Source organism: Brachyistius frenatus, unplaced genomic scaffold, assembly GCF_029030835.1.
Source record: "Brachyistius frenatus isolate BFR_SWC_R1_liver_20210118 unplaced genomic scaffold, ASM2903083v1 Contig_39, whole genome shotgun sequence".
NCBI classification, from domain to species: Eukaryota; Metazoa; Chordata; class Actinopteri; family Embiotocidae; genus Brachyistius; species Brachyistius frenatus.
The window spans coordinates 2,210,749-2,224,917 of record NW_027210638.1 but is presented as its reverse complement, the minus strand read 5'-3'; the positions used below and the strand labels follow the sequence as shown (position 1 = coordinate 2,224,917).

General features: G+C 40.1%; 1 protein-coding gene across 2 annotated transcripts in view; it reads left to right on the top strand.

The window, feature by feature from the left end:
• itpr2 (inositol 1,4,5-trisphosphate receptor, type 2) overlaps positions 1–14,169 on the top strand; it is a 55,882-nt gene that overhangs the window by 33,386 nt on the left and 8,327 nt on the right. Inside the window, exons 38-55 of one of the 2 annotated variants that reach the window (XM_069701946.1) lie at positions 1,080–1,200; positions 1,477–1,664; positions 1,749–1,923; positions 2,699–2,952; positions 3,039–3,239; positions 3,707–3,817; positions 4,220–4,315; positions 4,402–4,521; positions 5,716–5,850; positions 5,962–6,154; positions 6,345–6,470; positions 8,351–8,526; positions 8,636–8,800; positions 8,914–9,097; positions 10,665–10,751; positions 11,827–11,948; positions 12,162–12,327; positions 12,416–12,576. In XM_069701946.1, coding sequence (XP_069558047.1) covers positions 1,080–1,200; positions 1,477–1,664; positions 1,749–1,923; positions 2,699–2,952; positions 3,039–3,239; positions 3,707–3,817; positions 4,220–4,315; positions 4,402–4,521; positions 5,716–5,850; positions 5,962–6,154; positions 6,345–6,470; positions 8,351–8,526; positions 8,636–8,800; positions 8,914–9,097; positions 10,665–10,751; positions 11,827–11,948; positions 12,162–12,327; positions 12,416–12,576 — 2,781 coding nt within the window. The remainder of the gene's footprint in view (positions 1–1,079; positions 1,201–1,476; positions 1,665–1,748; positions 1,924–2,698; positions 2,953–3,038; positions 3,240–3,706; positions 3,818–4,219; positions 4,316–4,401; positions 4,522–5,715; positions 5,851–5,961; positions 6,155–6,344; positions 6,471–8,350; positions 8,527–8,635; positions 8,801–8,913; positions 9,098–10,664; positions 10,752–11,826; positions 11,949–12,161; positions 12,328–12,415; positions 12,577–14,169) is intronic. The other variant, XM_069701947.1, reaches the window with a different exon arrangement.

The window sequence follows — 14,169 nt, the reverse complement described above, 5'->3', positions numbered from 1 at the left end:
GGGGATAAATAACGGTGATGATATCATCAAAATAAGGCCATTTTGTGTTGTTACGTTGCCATAGAAACGGATGCTACCACCCTTAGTATTCATACATTCTGTATATGCCATTCATCCATCCGTCCATCTGCCTATCCTTCACCCCCCTCCCACCCCCCGCCCCGTTGCACAATAAAAATAGGTAGTGACAAACACAATGAAAGTCATCCAGCTGTCAATCACTCGGACTTCGATTACACAACCACTGTAGGAGATTATCTCCGTGAATATCTTCATCTCATCCTTGTCAAATGTCACAAAAGACGCACAGATGTTTATTAGAGATGGAACGAAAATAAATGCAGTCCTTAAATAAACACGCTGCTAGAAGAAAACTGGTTTTGTGCAAGATATTATTTCTGACATATATATCAACCATTACACAAATGACTGCGTTCTGTACAGTCTCCCTCATTTTCACTTAAGTGTTTGTAGTGACGGTGGCACATTTTGTACACACTGTACAGCTGTAAAGTTAAGTAAGACAGGGAAAGCTTGTCTTGATCTAAAAAAGTCTAAATAGAAAAAAGAAAACAGCTACATAGAGGATTTCAGGAAAGACTTTTCTAATTATAAAACTCTTAAAATAACCTTTTCTAATCATTTATGATAGCTTCTCTCATAATACGTCCCAGCTGCAATCTCAGGTTTCCTCATAAATACTCAGTTAGGATCAAGTTATTGGACAACACTTTTGCTATCATACTCTCTAAAGCGCCAATTTCTTTGTTGATAAGGTCATTGTGGTCCTGCAAGCCATTGCTCCCATCAAGACAGAAATCATGGCATGATGGCGATCTCTCCTATTAGGTGGAATGAAATGAAATCTGCTCGGCCCTCTAAGGGATGATTGGGTAGATTTCATACCAGTGTATACACACCTCACCACAAATGTTCTCTTGGATGGGACATTTGTTAACATTTGCCCTGAATTTTTATATCATTTTTATGGTTATGGTTTACAAAAAAATACAAGTTTCTAGACTGGCACTCTGTCAGGCTGTGATATGGATTTAACATTATGATTTCTGTCTCCACAGGGAAATGATTTAAGAAAGATTCTTCTCACACGCTACTTTGGAAATCAAAAGCTTCTCTCCAAATCTGAGCTTGGGAGTGGAAACAGCTCATCTGGCGGCTTTGTCAAGCCGTCATCTGGAGGTACCGAGAACCCCAAATAAACCCAGCAGACACTGCAATAGCTACTCACTGCCGAGGAAACAACAGTAACTAACATGACAGCAATCTGTTTCTTAGGAGATGTTTGACAATCGCAGGCAGCCTTTGAATCTGGTTAAAGAGATTCCTAAAGCAACACATAAATATACATAAGTATTAGGTCCAGACAGTTGTGGAATATAGTAGATTAGAATATGAATATCCATAATGTGTGTAGTCGTATGGGTTTCATAAAATGTTTATATTAAATCTCTGCAGGAGGTTCTCCCATGCTGGACTCTGACAAGCCCGGCAGCAGTATGGTGGAGATCCAGTGTCTCTTGGACAACGTTGGGGCCTCAGAGCTGGTCATTGACCTCATTGTCAACACCAAGAATGACCGGGTGTTTGAGGAGAGCATCCTGCTGGGCATCGCTCTTCTCCAGGGTGGTAACACACAGACACAGGTGGGCTACACGGACGCTCATATCCCTTTTTCCCCTTCATGCTTTTGGTTATTTATGCTCATCACTGCTCTGTCTTCCATCCAGAACTCGTTTTACAACCAGTTGTACAAGCAGAAGAAGTCTGAGAGGTTCTTCAAGGTTTTCTATGACCGCATGCGTTTGGCCCAGCAGGAGATTCGAGCTACCGTGTCCGTCAACATGTTTGAACTCAGCTGCAGAAAAAGGGATGATGACAGTGACATCATCAGGTTCAAGAAAGGTACAGTTCAATAATGATGAATCTTGACTTTTCTGTATTCTATTTATTTAATTATGACCAACACATCATGGTTCCTTGGCTTAAGTCCCAAATATGGCAAGAAAATATTTGTTACCTGTGCCATCTGGAACATGCAGCAAACCTCTGTTAAACTGCCAAAACTAAGCTGCAAGTAAGTCAGTAAAATTAATTTAGAGTGAATAAACGTAATAATGTCAGAGGTACTTGGAGACGAGCATTTAAAAAGTGACATACTGAGTCATACAGGTCATGTCCTGGGCACAGCCAGGCATTGCCATAGAAACAGAGCTGGGGTGAGTTTAAAGTCACACACTCAATTAGGACTCGAAAATATTAATGGAGGTCCTGAAGTTCAGTTCGGCCTCAGGTTTAAAATGATAGTGACAGATAAATCCAGAGTGATCTTTGTTGCTCTGCTGACCTCTGTGCAGACTGTTGTTCCCTGCTCCTGCAGTCACATGTCAGAGGCCATGTGACGGCCCACATCACAGGCCTATCAAAAGGCCATTGTATCAAGATTGTGTGCTTTCATGCTGCAGAACCCCACTCAATAGTTGCCCTCTCGTCAAGGGGGTCTCTTGATTTTATTGTTTTTAATTTGTCACTTGCAAAATGGTAACCGTTATGTATATCATGTAAAATTGTGCACTTCTATCCTTTTGCAAAGACCCATCCTCTGCCAGTTGTTCCTGTACTGTGGAGTAATTAAACAGTGAACTGTGGTGTTTAATCCTCCATGCGTGATCCCTTGTAGGGAAAGACGCAAGGCTTCACATGAGGGAGGACATGCGAGGGCAGCTAAAGGACGCCTCCTCAGTCACCTCAAAGGCCTTCCGCGCATTCAAAAAGGAGCTGGACCCCGACCTTGAAGGACTCGGCCAGAACAGTGAGATAATCGAGGCGGAGGAGGCCTTAGAGGAAACTCAAATGAGCCCAGCCATCACCATAATGAAACCAATCCTACGTTACCTACAGCTGCTCTGTGAGAACCACAATTCAGACCTGCAGGTACAGGAACTCCTCGAGAACCTTCAAAGTCTAACCACTGCTACACGGACTGCTGATTGACTTCTGTTTTTCTGCTCTGACTCCAGAACTTTCTGCGCAATCAGAACAACAAGACTAACTACAATCTGGTGTGTGAGACTCTTCAGTTCCTGGACTGCATTTGCGGGAGCACCACTGGAGGCCTCGGGCTGCTGGGACTTTATATAAATAAGAGTAATGTGGATCTGGTTCGCCAAACCCTGGAAACCATTACTGAGTACTGCCAGGGACCCTGCCATGAAAACCAGGTGGGTGGATGACTGGAGAGTTGAGAACAGATACAAGGGTTAGCAGATAGTTAAGTAGCCAATATATTAAATTAATATCAATACAATGATATGAGAGTCTATATTAGTTGATTTTTTTTGTGTGTGTGTGTGTGTTCTTTATTGGTGTTATGGCTTGACCCAAAGAATATTCATTATAGAAAGTGTAAAACATTTCATTTATGAGTTGTCAGACAAAAAAAAAATCCAGAAAAACTCAACTTGTTTGTTGTGATACAGGTCATTTGAATTGTGTAATTTCTTGCATTCAAAAATATGATTGATTGCTGTCAATTGTTATACAATGTACAACACACAGAGGTTTTATAATAATCAGCTTTTAATATAGTTTGTATACTATTTAAGTAGAGAAACTTTTCCTCTTATGAATTATAATTATGTCCCATGTCCTCAACACTAAACACTGTATTTCCCTTGTTCCTTTCCAGACCTGTATAGCCAGGCATGAGTCAAATGGCATTGACATCATTATAGCACTGATTGTCAACTCCATCAACCCCCTCGGGAAGGATCGGCTGGACTTGGTGCTGGAGCTCAAGGTGAGCAGTAGGTGTTTGAGAAACCTGAGAGGCGTCCCGCCATAACGCACAGCCATTACCTTAAATATGCTTACAACTTGCTGTTTATAGTATTCATTATCTAAAGTGCTGGAGACTTGCAGCAAGATAACTGGAGGTAATTTGGTTAATTCCGGTGTTCAAAAGAGCAATATGGCAAATAAATTCGGTATGTTTTAGGCAATAGATGGAGCCGTATTTTTCTGTAGAGATGATCTGATGTTTAGTGGCTATATTTTGTGTTACAGCTCTTTAGTCAGATTACAACATTCAAATGGATTGATCTTGCTAAATCTGTTGAGTCATTAACTCCTTAATCCCTCAGCTATGTAGTTTGCGTTTGATCAAAATATTAAAGCTCACTGGTGGAGCCTTGTGTTGTAGAACAACGCCTCCAAACTCCTGTTGGCTATCATGGAGAGCCGACATGACAGCGAGAACGCAGAGAAGATTCTCTACAAGATGAGACCCACCGAACTGGTACGTTTTGTTTAAACACATACATAGACCATACTTAGTTAGGTCCCATGTAAAGTCTGAGATTTTTCTTAACTGTTGTGCTTCAGGTGGATGTCATGAAGGAAGCCTACACGCAGGGTCTGGATAGTGAGGAGGACGAGGACAGTGCTGGAGACCTGATCAAACCCAAAGACGTCGGACACAACATTTACATCCTGGCCCACCAGGTAATGAAACATAGCCTGAGCTTGTATTTGTCTGTGACTGAGTCATTACAGCATTTCCTCTGTCTGACCGACCTCCTGCTGACCTCTTAGCCATGCACTGCAGGAGAGCTAAGTGATTGAAGACCGCTCCTCTGTGAATGAACTGCTCTGACAGTTTTCTAAAATTAGTTTTCATGATGTGACACTGGTTCTACAGACAGGTTGGGTTTAGGAGTTTGAGGCAGGTAATCTCTGCGCTACTAAATAAATTCGGTCCGTCTTGTCCAGGTTGTTGAGAATGAAGAACTGAAACAGGAGTATTGTTCCCCTGAGCAAGAAGTTGTGTTATATTGTGTCTCAGTCTTTGTCTACAGTTTATGTAAGTTGGAGAAGGCAGACCATGCCCAGCATGTTTTCACTTCTGCCTCTTTAGAGTCAAGTGTCAGACAGGATATTTTTGTCTACCCATCAGACAAGTTTCACCATGATGAGGAAGGTTGTTTTTTTTTCTTTTCTTTTTGGCCTGAGAAAAACACACAATGACTGATGACATAAACTTAGACATGAACTTCTCAAGTATGTTTTGAATATATTATCTTGGTATTTTATCTTCAGGGCAGTTGTATGAAATAAATAATGAGTCAATAAATTCATAGAAGTAAATGATTAAAAAGTCGAAAATAGAAATGTGAAGAGTAAACAACTGTTAATATATTTTTTTGGCTGAAAGAGATTTCCATAAACTCTTTATATTTATTTTCCCTTTTCTACAATTACATACAGTAATTCAAATAAATAGATGAGTAAAACTTTTTTCCAAAAAATAAGCTAAAAACAAACAGAGAACAAAAAACATCCAAACTCAAAGTACAGTTTCGATTACATTCCGCTATTACAAGCCGTCTTTTATTGTCACATGGGATTTGTTATATTATCCTTCTTTTGTATTGTACACAGTTAAGGTGAATGTCAGTCTCCCAGAGAAGCAGAAAAAATGGTCAGTCAAATGTACATAAAAAGAAAAACAGCGAAAAAGACTAAATTCTAAGCAAAACAAACAGCAATATCTGATATTATCAATCTATAATCACAGGGACTCTAAAACTATAACTTGGAAGAATGGTTATATACATACATGGTACATACTTATTTTCATGTCATGTGTTGTACTGGTTAAAACTGAATTAAACGATGTGTTTTCTTTATGTTTCTTAGTTGGCCAGACACAATAAGATCTTGCAGCAGAGCCTGAGGCCGGGGTCGGGGTTGGGGCTGGGGAGCGGAGTGGACCCAGAATATGAGGAGGATGATGCTCTTCATTACTATGCCAATCACACAGCTCAGATAGAGGTAAACATCATTATAATTCATCCTCACAAAGTCTAAAACTTTTTACAACAGTTCCTCTCTGCCATAAAAAAGGATACCTGAAACCTGTAATGCAGAATAATTTGTTGCCAGATTGTGCGTTGCGATCGCACCATGGAACAGATTGTGTTTCCAGTCCCTAATATCTGCGAGTACCTCACTGATGAGTCCAAGGTACGCGTTTTCACCACCACTGAGAGAGACGACCAAGGCAGCAAGGTCAACGACTTCTTCCAGCAGTTTGACAACCTCTACAATGAGATGAGATGGCAGAAGAAGATCCGCAGTAAGTCTTTACACTCTGAATCCAGTGCTTGGGAAATAATGATGGTGGCAGCGGAAGCAGGCTGCAGGATGGTAAATCATGAATACCATCCAAATAGTCTGGTTAATTTATTTCCACAGTAAATTGACGGGCCTGCAGTGTGTTCTGAACTTGTGTGCCTGTACTTAAGCCTCCTGTTATGTTTGCACAGAAAATAAAGCTATGTTCTGCCTGTCACGCCACATCTCTCTGTGGGGGAGCATCTCCTTCTACCTGGCCTGTCTGCTCAACATCGCTGTCGCTGTGTTCTACCCCTTTGGTGACGATGGAGATGAGGGTGAGAATTTCATCATTTATATTTATATGCAAGTTGCACTGAAAAGGTCAAAAATAACATTTGTTTGAGATCAAATGTAGAGATGAGTTTACCACATAATAATCAATACAACCATGATCAAACCAATAACACAGTACTTGTTTTGCATTGTGTACAAGGCTCTGTAGGTTATTGTAGGGACAGCCCTCGGTGCTGAAATAAAATCAAATTAACTCACCAGAGAAAACAGAGAAGAAAAATAAAACCGCTTCATTTTAATTAAACACTTCCTTATCTCTTTAATTTAAATGCAAACACAGTCATTAGTAGTATTCAACAGGAATGATGAAAACATTTTATTATCTTAAGTTTTAAAGATGGAACATTGGCCAATACACACTTCATGGTCCATTTTTCACTAAATGTACTGTTTTCATTATCCACCATTTTTACACAGCTGATATGTTTTTTGGGAGTAGAAGTGCTGACTTTGTCTGGAGCCCAGCTTTACAGCAGACAGACTGGTAAATAATCGAGACATAACATCCAGTCCTTACACATCTGTCTTTAGACATTATGTGTCAGTATACTGCAGCATCCATTAAGTTAAACTGCTATTTGGTAGTGTTAACTTGTGCTGAAGCTGCAGCACAACGAACTTCAACACTGATGTTGATTCCAGACAAATTTTTAAAAGATTTTTTTTTTTTTATACTAATGAAATAATTAGTTATATACAGGTCTGTGTAATAGTGTTGCCCTTGGCCTGTACTAATTCCCAGCCTTTTCCATTAAAAATCGACTGACTTGGGCGACGCGATGGCTGATGGGTCGGGTGCTGCCACGTGCACATTTGTCCTGAGTAATAAAATAAATACCCAAAACATAAATCCCTTTAAAATAAATCTACTGACTGTTAAAACTACAAATTTATTGTGACCCAAGAGTGCAGTTTGTATTTATTTATTTCAAGTGAATAAACAGTTTGATAAGAGTATTTTATGGAGCTGTATAGTTACCATTAATTATCACTGTGTTGATGTTTAAAGATGGTTACCCCGTGTCACCTGAGGTCAATTTATTTAAAGGCCTGACACACCTACACTCCACCCACACCTGTGTTTTCCCTCATGTGCCTATCACACTTCTGTTCAGGACAATGTGGGAGTGTATTTTTTAATGAAATCCTCCTTACTCTCTGGTTGCACCTTTCGATGTGCGACAACTTGGACTTTAATCATGTTTATTGGTTCGTGGAGATTGCTGCCGTCATCGTATTCCCTGCGTGGCTCCACCCAGCTTTACCCTGAGATCTAATCAGACAGATTAAGACAAAACACCAGTATGGGAGTGCAGAGCATTTAAGTAACATGTATTCCTTTTTCCTACGTTCACACTTCATCTCTTTATGTGACGTTAATCTCTGCAGTGTTAGAAAACTTGACTTCAGCTTTAGTCAAATGTGAACCACATCGACACCCATATCAGTTACTCACTTTTTTGTACCCAATACACGCGAGCAAAATAAGGTTTGTTAGTGTTGCGGTGTGATGAAATGGTAAGACTTCCTGAAATATGCAGATATATGTGTTTTTTGTGGGGTACAGAAAACGTAAGTGTTATAATGTTTCCCTGAAATCCATCTTCCTCAATAAATCGTGTTGCAGTTTCCTAAAGAGTCTTGAGCTTCACTTTGTTGGCTTACTTTGTGAGCTGAAGAAGAGATGGCTGTTTTGACTGATGAGGTCCCTATGGACCTCTGTTTGACATTTTAAAGTGTTGCCTTTGACAGTGTGTGCTAACTTAAGCTCTTAGCTCAGGTGAATAATTCATTAGAGAAATGCCACATTTCAAAGCATTGATGTGTTGTCCCTTGTTCAACGGTGTATTCTTCTACCCAGGCATCTTGTCTCCTTTCTGGAATATCTCACTGTGGGTGGCATTGGGGGTCTTCACCCTCTTACTTCCTGTCTTACCCAAGCCGTGGGGCATCCTCTTCTTCCTGGTCTCCCTCATTTTGCGCGCCATCTACACTATGGGCCTCGGCCCTGCTCTGTTGTTGCTGGGCACTATCAATGTAAGTGATGGAAAAAAATGTTGTTAAAGGACATTCCTGTTTGTGCCTTTTCATACATCAACTTTGCACTTTTGTTTTTATCCCTGACATTTTTTCATTCTTTTTTCAGTTATTCAACAAGTTAGTCTTTCTTGTAAGTTTTGTGGGCAACCAGGGAACATTCACTCGAGGCTACAAAGCAGTTGTGATGGACATGCTCTTTATCTACCATTTGGGCTATGCCATCATCTGCGTCCTGGGCCTCTTTGTGCACGAGTTCTTCTACAGCTTTTTGGTAAGAAACCAGCTTTGCATTGGGACTGAATGATCACCAGTGCATCACTTAATTATTAATTTATTGTTTTGAATAATTTCTGATGTCTCACTGATGCTGATATCTCTTCACAGCTGTTCGACCTGGTGATCCGAGAGGAGACACTGCTCAACGTGATAAAGAGTGTGACGAGAAACGGACGCTCCATTATTCTGACAGCTGTTCTGGCCATCTTTCTTGTCTACTTTTTCTCCATCATCGGCTTCCTCTTTCTCAAGGACGACTTCCGCATGGAGGTTGACCGGCTTCCTGCACCAGGTCAGAACACATTAAACTTAAAAAACACTTCAAGGCATCACTGTTACCGGACCTCTTGTCTTAAACAGGTACATGATTGATCGATAAAGTGAACATCAGTACAATGTAATGAACAGAATTATTCAAGCAGCCCATGTAATTGCAACGTCTCCCTTTCAAGCCCAGCTAGGGACATTCGTATGTATGTTGTCCTCTATGTCCCTTTATTTCCCTTGAGTCTGTACTGTATAAACAGACCAAAAATAGTTTTCCTCATTCTCCAGAGAGAAGTAAAGTTGTACTTTATACTTTCAGTTAATGTATTATATCTGTTATGCCCTGGCTACTCTTTTCCTGAATAGAACTGGAGTTAACCTCAAACATTTTAAACTTGTGCTATTTTACAACACTGTCATGAACATCTGTGTGTTGTTTGTGAGCTGTTTTTCTTTTTCTTGAACCTGTAAACAACTCAGATTGTACTTCCTAGAAACGAGTTTCAGACCTCAAGCGAAGAATACTGATACAGACTGGCAGAGGTGGCAGTTGATGGCTGTACACAAACTATTCAACATGTGGGACAGAAACGTCTGAACCATCAAGGATTTTAGACTCAAAATTAATTAATTAAACACTACGATAGTTGATTCATCATTTAAATGTATGTAAATTTATATGTAAACCTTTTTTTTTGTTGCTTTTTTGCTTTACAATTTCTTCGTAAAAATGGTCAAATCAGTGTTTGCACATATACAATTTCTACATAAAAAAAAATTGTACAACATGTACAGTATCTTGTATATACAAACCCATACATATATTTTGAAAACACTCTGGAGAGTGTGGGTGTGTTAATGAGCTCCGGCACCGACGGTCAGGAGGACATCCTGCCAGCACATGTTGCACCTGTTGCATAACCTGGTGGCCGCACCATCCTGTGTTTTGCTGAATAGAGCGCAGCAGACACAGCAGAACAGTGGTGGGTTATATAACCAGCTGGGCTCACGCCTGTCTGTATGTTAGCTGAGAGCTGAGTTGAGATACAGCTGGAGCTCCATAAAGGCTGAGGGGCACCCTGTCCACACTGTTTCCACCGTGGGGTTGTGACCCCTGCATCGCTCCTCAGACCCCCCTGTACCAAACTCTGTTCATCTTCCTCTTCCGCATGTCACTCTGTGCTCCAGACTGTCAGGGAGGAGGGCCCCTTTGGTGACACTCTGGCCCAGGTTTACAGTTCTCCTTCTGCCTGTCTGCCTGTCTGCCTGAGCTGATCACACGCAGGCAATACAGCTCCTCTGCTGCTCAGGGCTTTGCCGATGTGCAAATGATTTGTTCCGATTTTTTTCAGCAACACTTCACCGCCCACCCAGCAGCTGCTGCCTCAGTTTACATAATGTTTGACTATATCTTTCTTGCTGATTTTACCGTTGCTGATTAGAATTAGCGTGAAGACATTTTTATGCAGGAGCACAATTTAATCATCATCTCTCATTGAAATTTTCAGTGCTGTTAGCATTAGCCAAAAACACATTAAATCCCATTTTGCTCTTCTTTTTTTTTTTTTTTTTTTTTTTTTTTTTTTTTAAAGGAAAAAGGGATTTATTGAGCAACAGTGGAGTTTCAGACTCATGTTTGAAAGACAGCTGCCCTATTTCAACATCAAAATCAGTTCCTGGTAAGTTTTATGGTAAAATTAGATCAGCATATGTTTCCCATAATGAAAGTCACTGTTGAGTGGACATGTTTTAAGATTTTGTGGTTTGACCGGGGTTGTGGGTGTGTATGTATGTGACCTTTCTGGCAGTAGTTGGTTCCTGAAAGGTTACTCACACACAAACACACACACACTGAGGCACGCAAACAGTCATACATTGTTACACACAGATACACACTGAGGCGTGCACACAAAGAAACTTGATGAGGCAGAGGGGGTGACTCACACACCTGTTTGTTCTCGTGTGTCTCCATGGATCACCTGCACTATAGGGGCACACACGTGATCTCGTCCACAACCTTCACCTCCTCTTTTTCCTCAGTACTCATGCTGTGCATGACTTTATTTATAAACAGTATACGTGCATTTTATATATTTTTTTCAGTTTATTCACACATTTGAGGGAGTGAAGGATGTGAAGATGTTTTATAATCAGTCATCCATCAGAGTCGGCTGAATGATAATTTTGTTCTGTCAGACTGTACCTGAATAAAATAAGGTTGCTGTTTTTTTCCTTAATTTGAGTTCTCTTAGTTCAGTTTTGTTTTATTCAGTTCAGTTAAATTCAGACTGACCTTATGAGAAAAAAAATTATCAAATGTTGTAATAGTGAAAACGTCCAGTTGAGTCTTTTATCTTTAAATCAGCAAAACATAGTGACAAAAAAGAAAAGCTCCTATTAAAAAAATAAAATAAAGCTATATCCTATATGAAATGCTATACGGCTTTTAACTTTAAACAAAGGCTTTTAATTTGAAACGGATACAGGAAGTCATGGCATTTAGCTGACCAGTAGTGCAGCTTTATCCCTCACTCTTTCAGTGACAGACATCTGCATTTATAGGGCCCCTCTACAAAACACAAGTGTTGTATATTTAGCTGGAACACATGTAGATATTTAGCAGCCAATACTGCATCTTTACCCTTTATAATATATTCCTTTAATAATAAATTCTCTTTTCATTGTAATAGTGTCTGTGGGACTCTGTCTGTTTTTGCCATTCACATGTTGTTCTCTGTCTGTGTCTTGTCTTAGATGAAGATGACGGGATAGAACGGGTGTGCGACACTCTGCTCATGTGTATAATCACTGTGTTGAACCAGGGACTGCGTAATGGAGGAGGTGTGGGAGACATTCTCAGGAGACCCTCCAAAGAGGTAGGACAACTTTGAAATGAACAAATTGAATAGTCTGTTTTCTTAATAGAGCATTTTTTTCTATACACGACGGTCATTTGAATTGACATGAACTATATGAAAATTGTATTTGTGTTGTGTGCTCTGTTTAAGATGAAAATATAACAACTGTATATATGGTTAAGTTACAGTTAATCATGTTCTCCGTATTGTACCTGTAACCTCTCCAAACAGGAGCCTCTGTTTGCGGCCCGAGTGGTTTACGACCTTCTCTTCTTCTTCGTCGTCATCATTATTGTTCTTAACCTCATCTTTGGAGTAATCATTGACACGTTTGCTGACTTAAGGAGTGAGAAACAGAGGAAGGAGGAGATCCTCAAAACCACCTGTTTCATCTGTGGTGTGTACAGCTATGTGATCGCATGAAAATGATAGAATAAACGGTATATTTGGAAGAATTTACAGTTAATTGAAATAATGTCTTGCAGGGTTGGAAAGGGACAAGTTTGACAACAAGACGGTGTCCTTTGAGGAGCACATCAAATCCGAACACAGCATGTGGCACTACCTTTACTTCCTGGTCCTAGTGAGGGTGAAGGATCCGACCGAGTACACTGGACCTGAGAGCTACGTGGCCCAGATGATTGCAGTTAGTAGACCAAATACACACTACACACACAGGAAACAGTTTTACACTGTCTTTTTAAGGCAGTTTAATGCACCTTGACTGTTGCATCACACAAGCTGTTCTGCATTCAAAATACTGTTTTAGTTACAATTAGGGATGAGTATTGTTAGGATTTTATTGATACCAATACTGATAGTGATACCACTTATCGATAATACTCTCAAGAATTTGTTGCAAAAAACAAAGACATAACATGTAAAGATGTGACAAGATTGAATGATTATTTGATTATCACTTCTTTGGCGGAAAAAAATAAAATGTCTTCTTTCTATACGGTTGAGGGATTTTAATGATACTGCTACTCTTACTTGTGCTGCTTATTGAGTCAATACTCTAATGATACTTTGATTGTTTCTTTTTTGTTTTTTTAAGAGAAAAAACACCACATCATGTACTGCATATAAATTAACATTTTTGAGTAGGAAACTGCAGCAGCATTGTTTTAAACAGGACTTTTTCTTTGACAGTATTTTTAGCGGCAGTAGTTTACCTGCTGCCCCCACATCACTTAATGAGCCGCCCCTGCTCTGAGACGTTCTGGTACCAGTTCCAATTAATACCAAATTTTGGTACCCATCCCTAGTTACAATACAAGGTATATATTTGGTGTTTTTAAAGAGTACAACCGTGTGATGATTTTGGAATTTGAAACTGAACCATTTTTAAGATGGCACACAAGCACATAAACACACCCAAGCCCCTATTTATTATTCCAGGAACATATGGACAACAAACACATTCATTTCACCCCCTAATTCATATTTTGTTGGCAAGCTGTACCAAGCAGATGAGCATACAGATGTCTCAGTGTTGGAGTTCTTAAAGTTTTCTAGCCTTCCTTAGTAAGCAGACTTGCACAGTGTGCTACAGAAGCGTGATCCTCTACAGCAGACAAGCAATCGAAAAATGAGACCGAGCCTCCAGGCCTGTGCCAGGCATCCCAATTTATTCTCCTTCCCTTCACTGCTGGAGAGAGACGGGTCTCTGTGCTCAGGTAGTCGTCACTATGCTGAGCTCCTAACCTGCTGGGACACAGTATGGTTAAATAGTAATTAAACCCAGTCCAGCCTTATTATCATCAATGCACCAACTTGCTACACTGACACACAGACAAGAAGTTGAAGGATGTAAGGGCAACTTAAGGTGTTGCTGTTAGGTTAATGGATTCAAATGAAGCCTCGGAGCACAATGGCACATTTTGTGATTAACATTTGGCCGTGATGGGCATAAGAATGGTTGCATTGTAATGAGCAATTTGCATAACAAACAGGTGATAGGCATTGAATTAATATGCATCAGCAGGTCCTCCAACAGGTCGGGTCTCTGATGCTGGGCCAAGGTATTGCTGGGTGATGAGGAAATGATGAGTCAGGAGTTTATATTAACACCTCCTAATATGCTGCAGAGTGCAAACATACACAGGAGGGTAATAGACTACACAACTTTTTGTGTACTGTTTGTTTATACATTACCTATGGATTGGATAAAACTATATCCGTTCATGATGAAATGCCGCAACAATGTTAAAATTGAAATAAAGAGTGTGTCATCTCG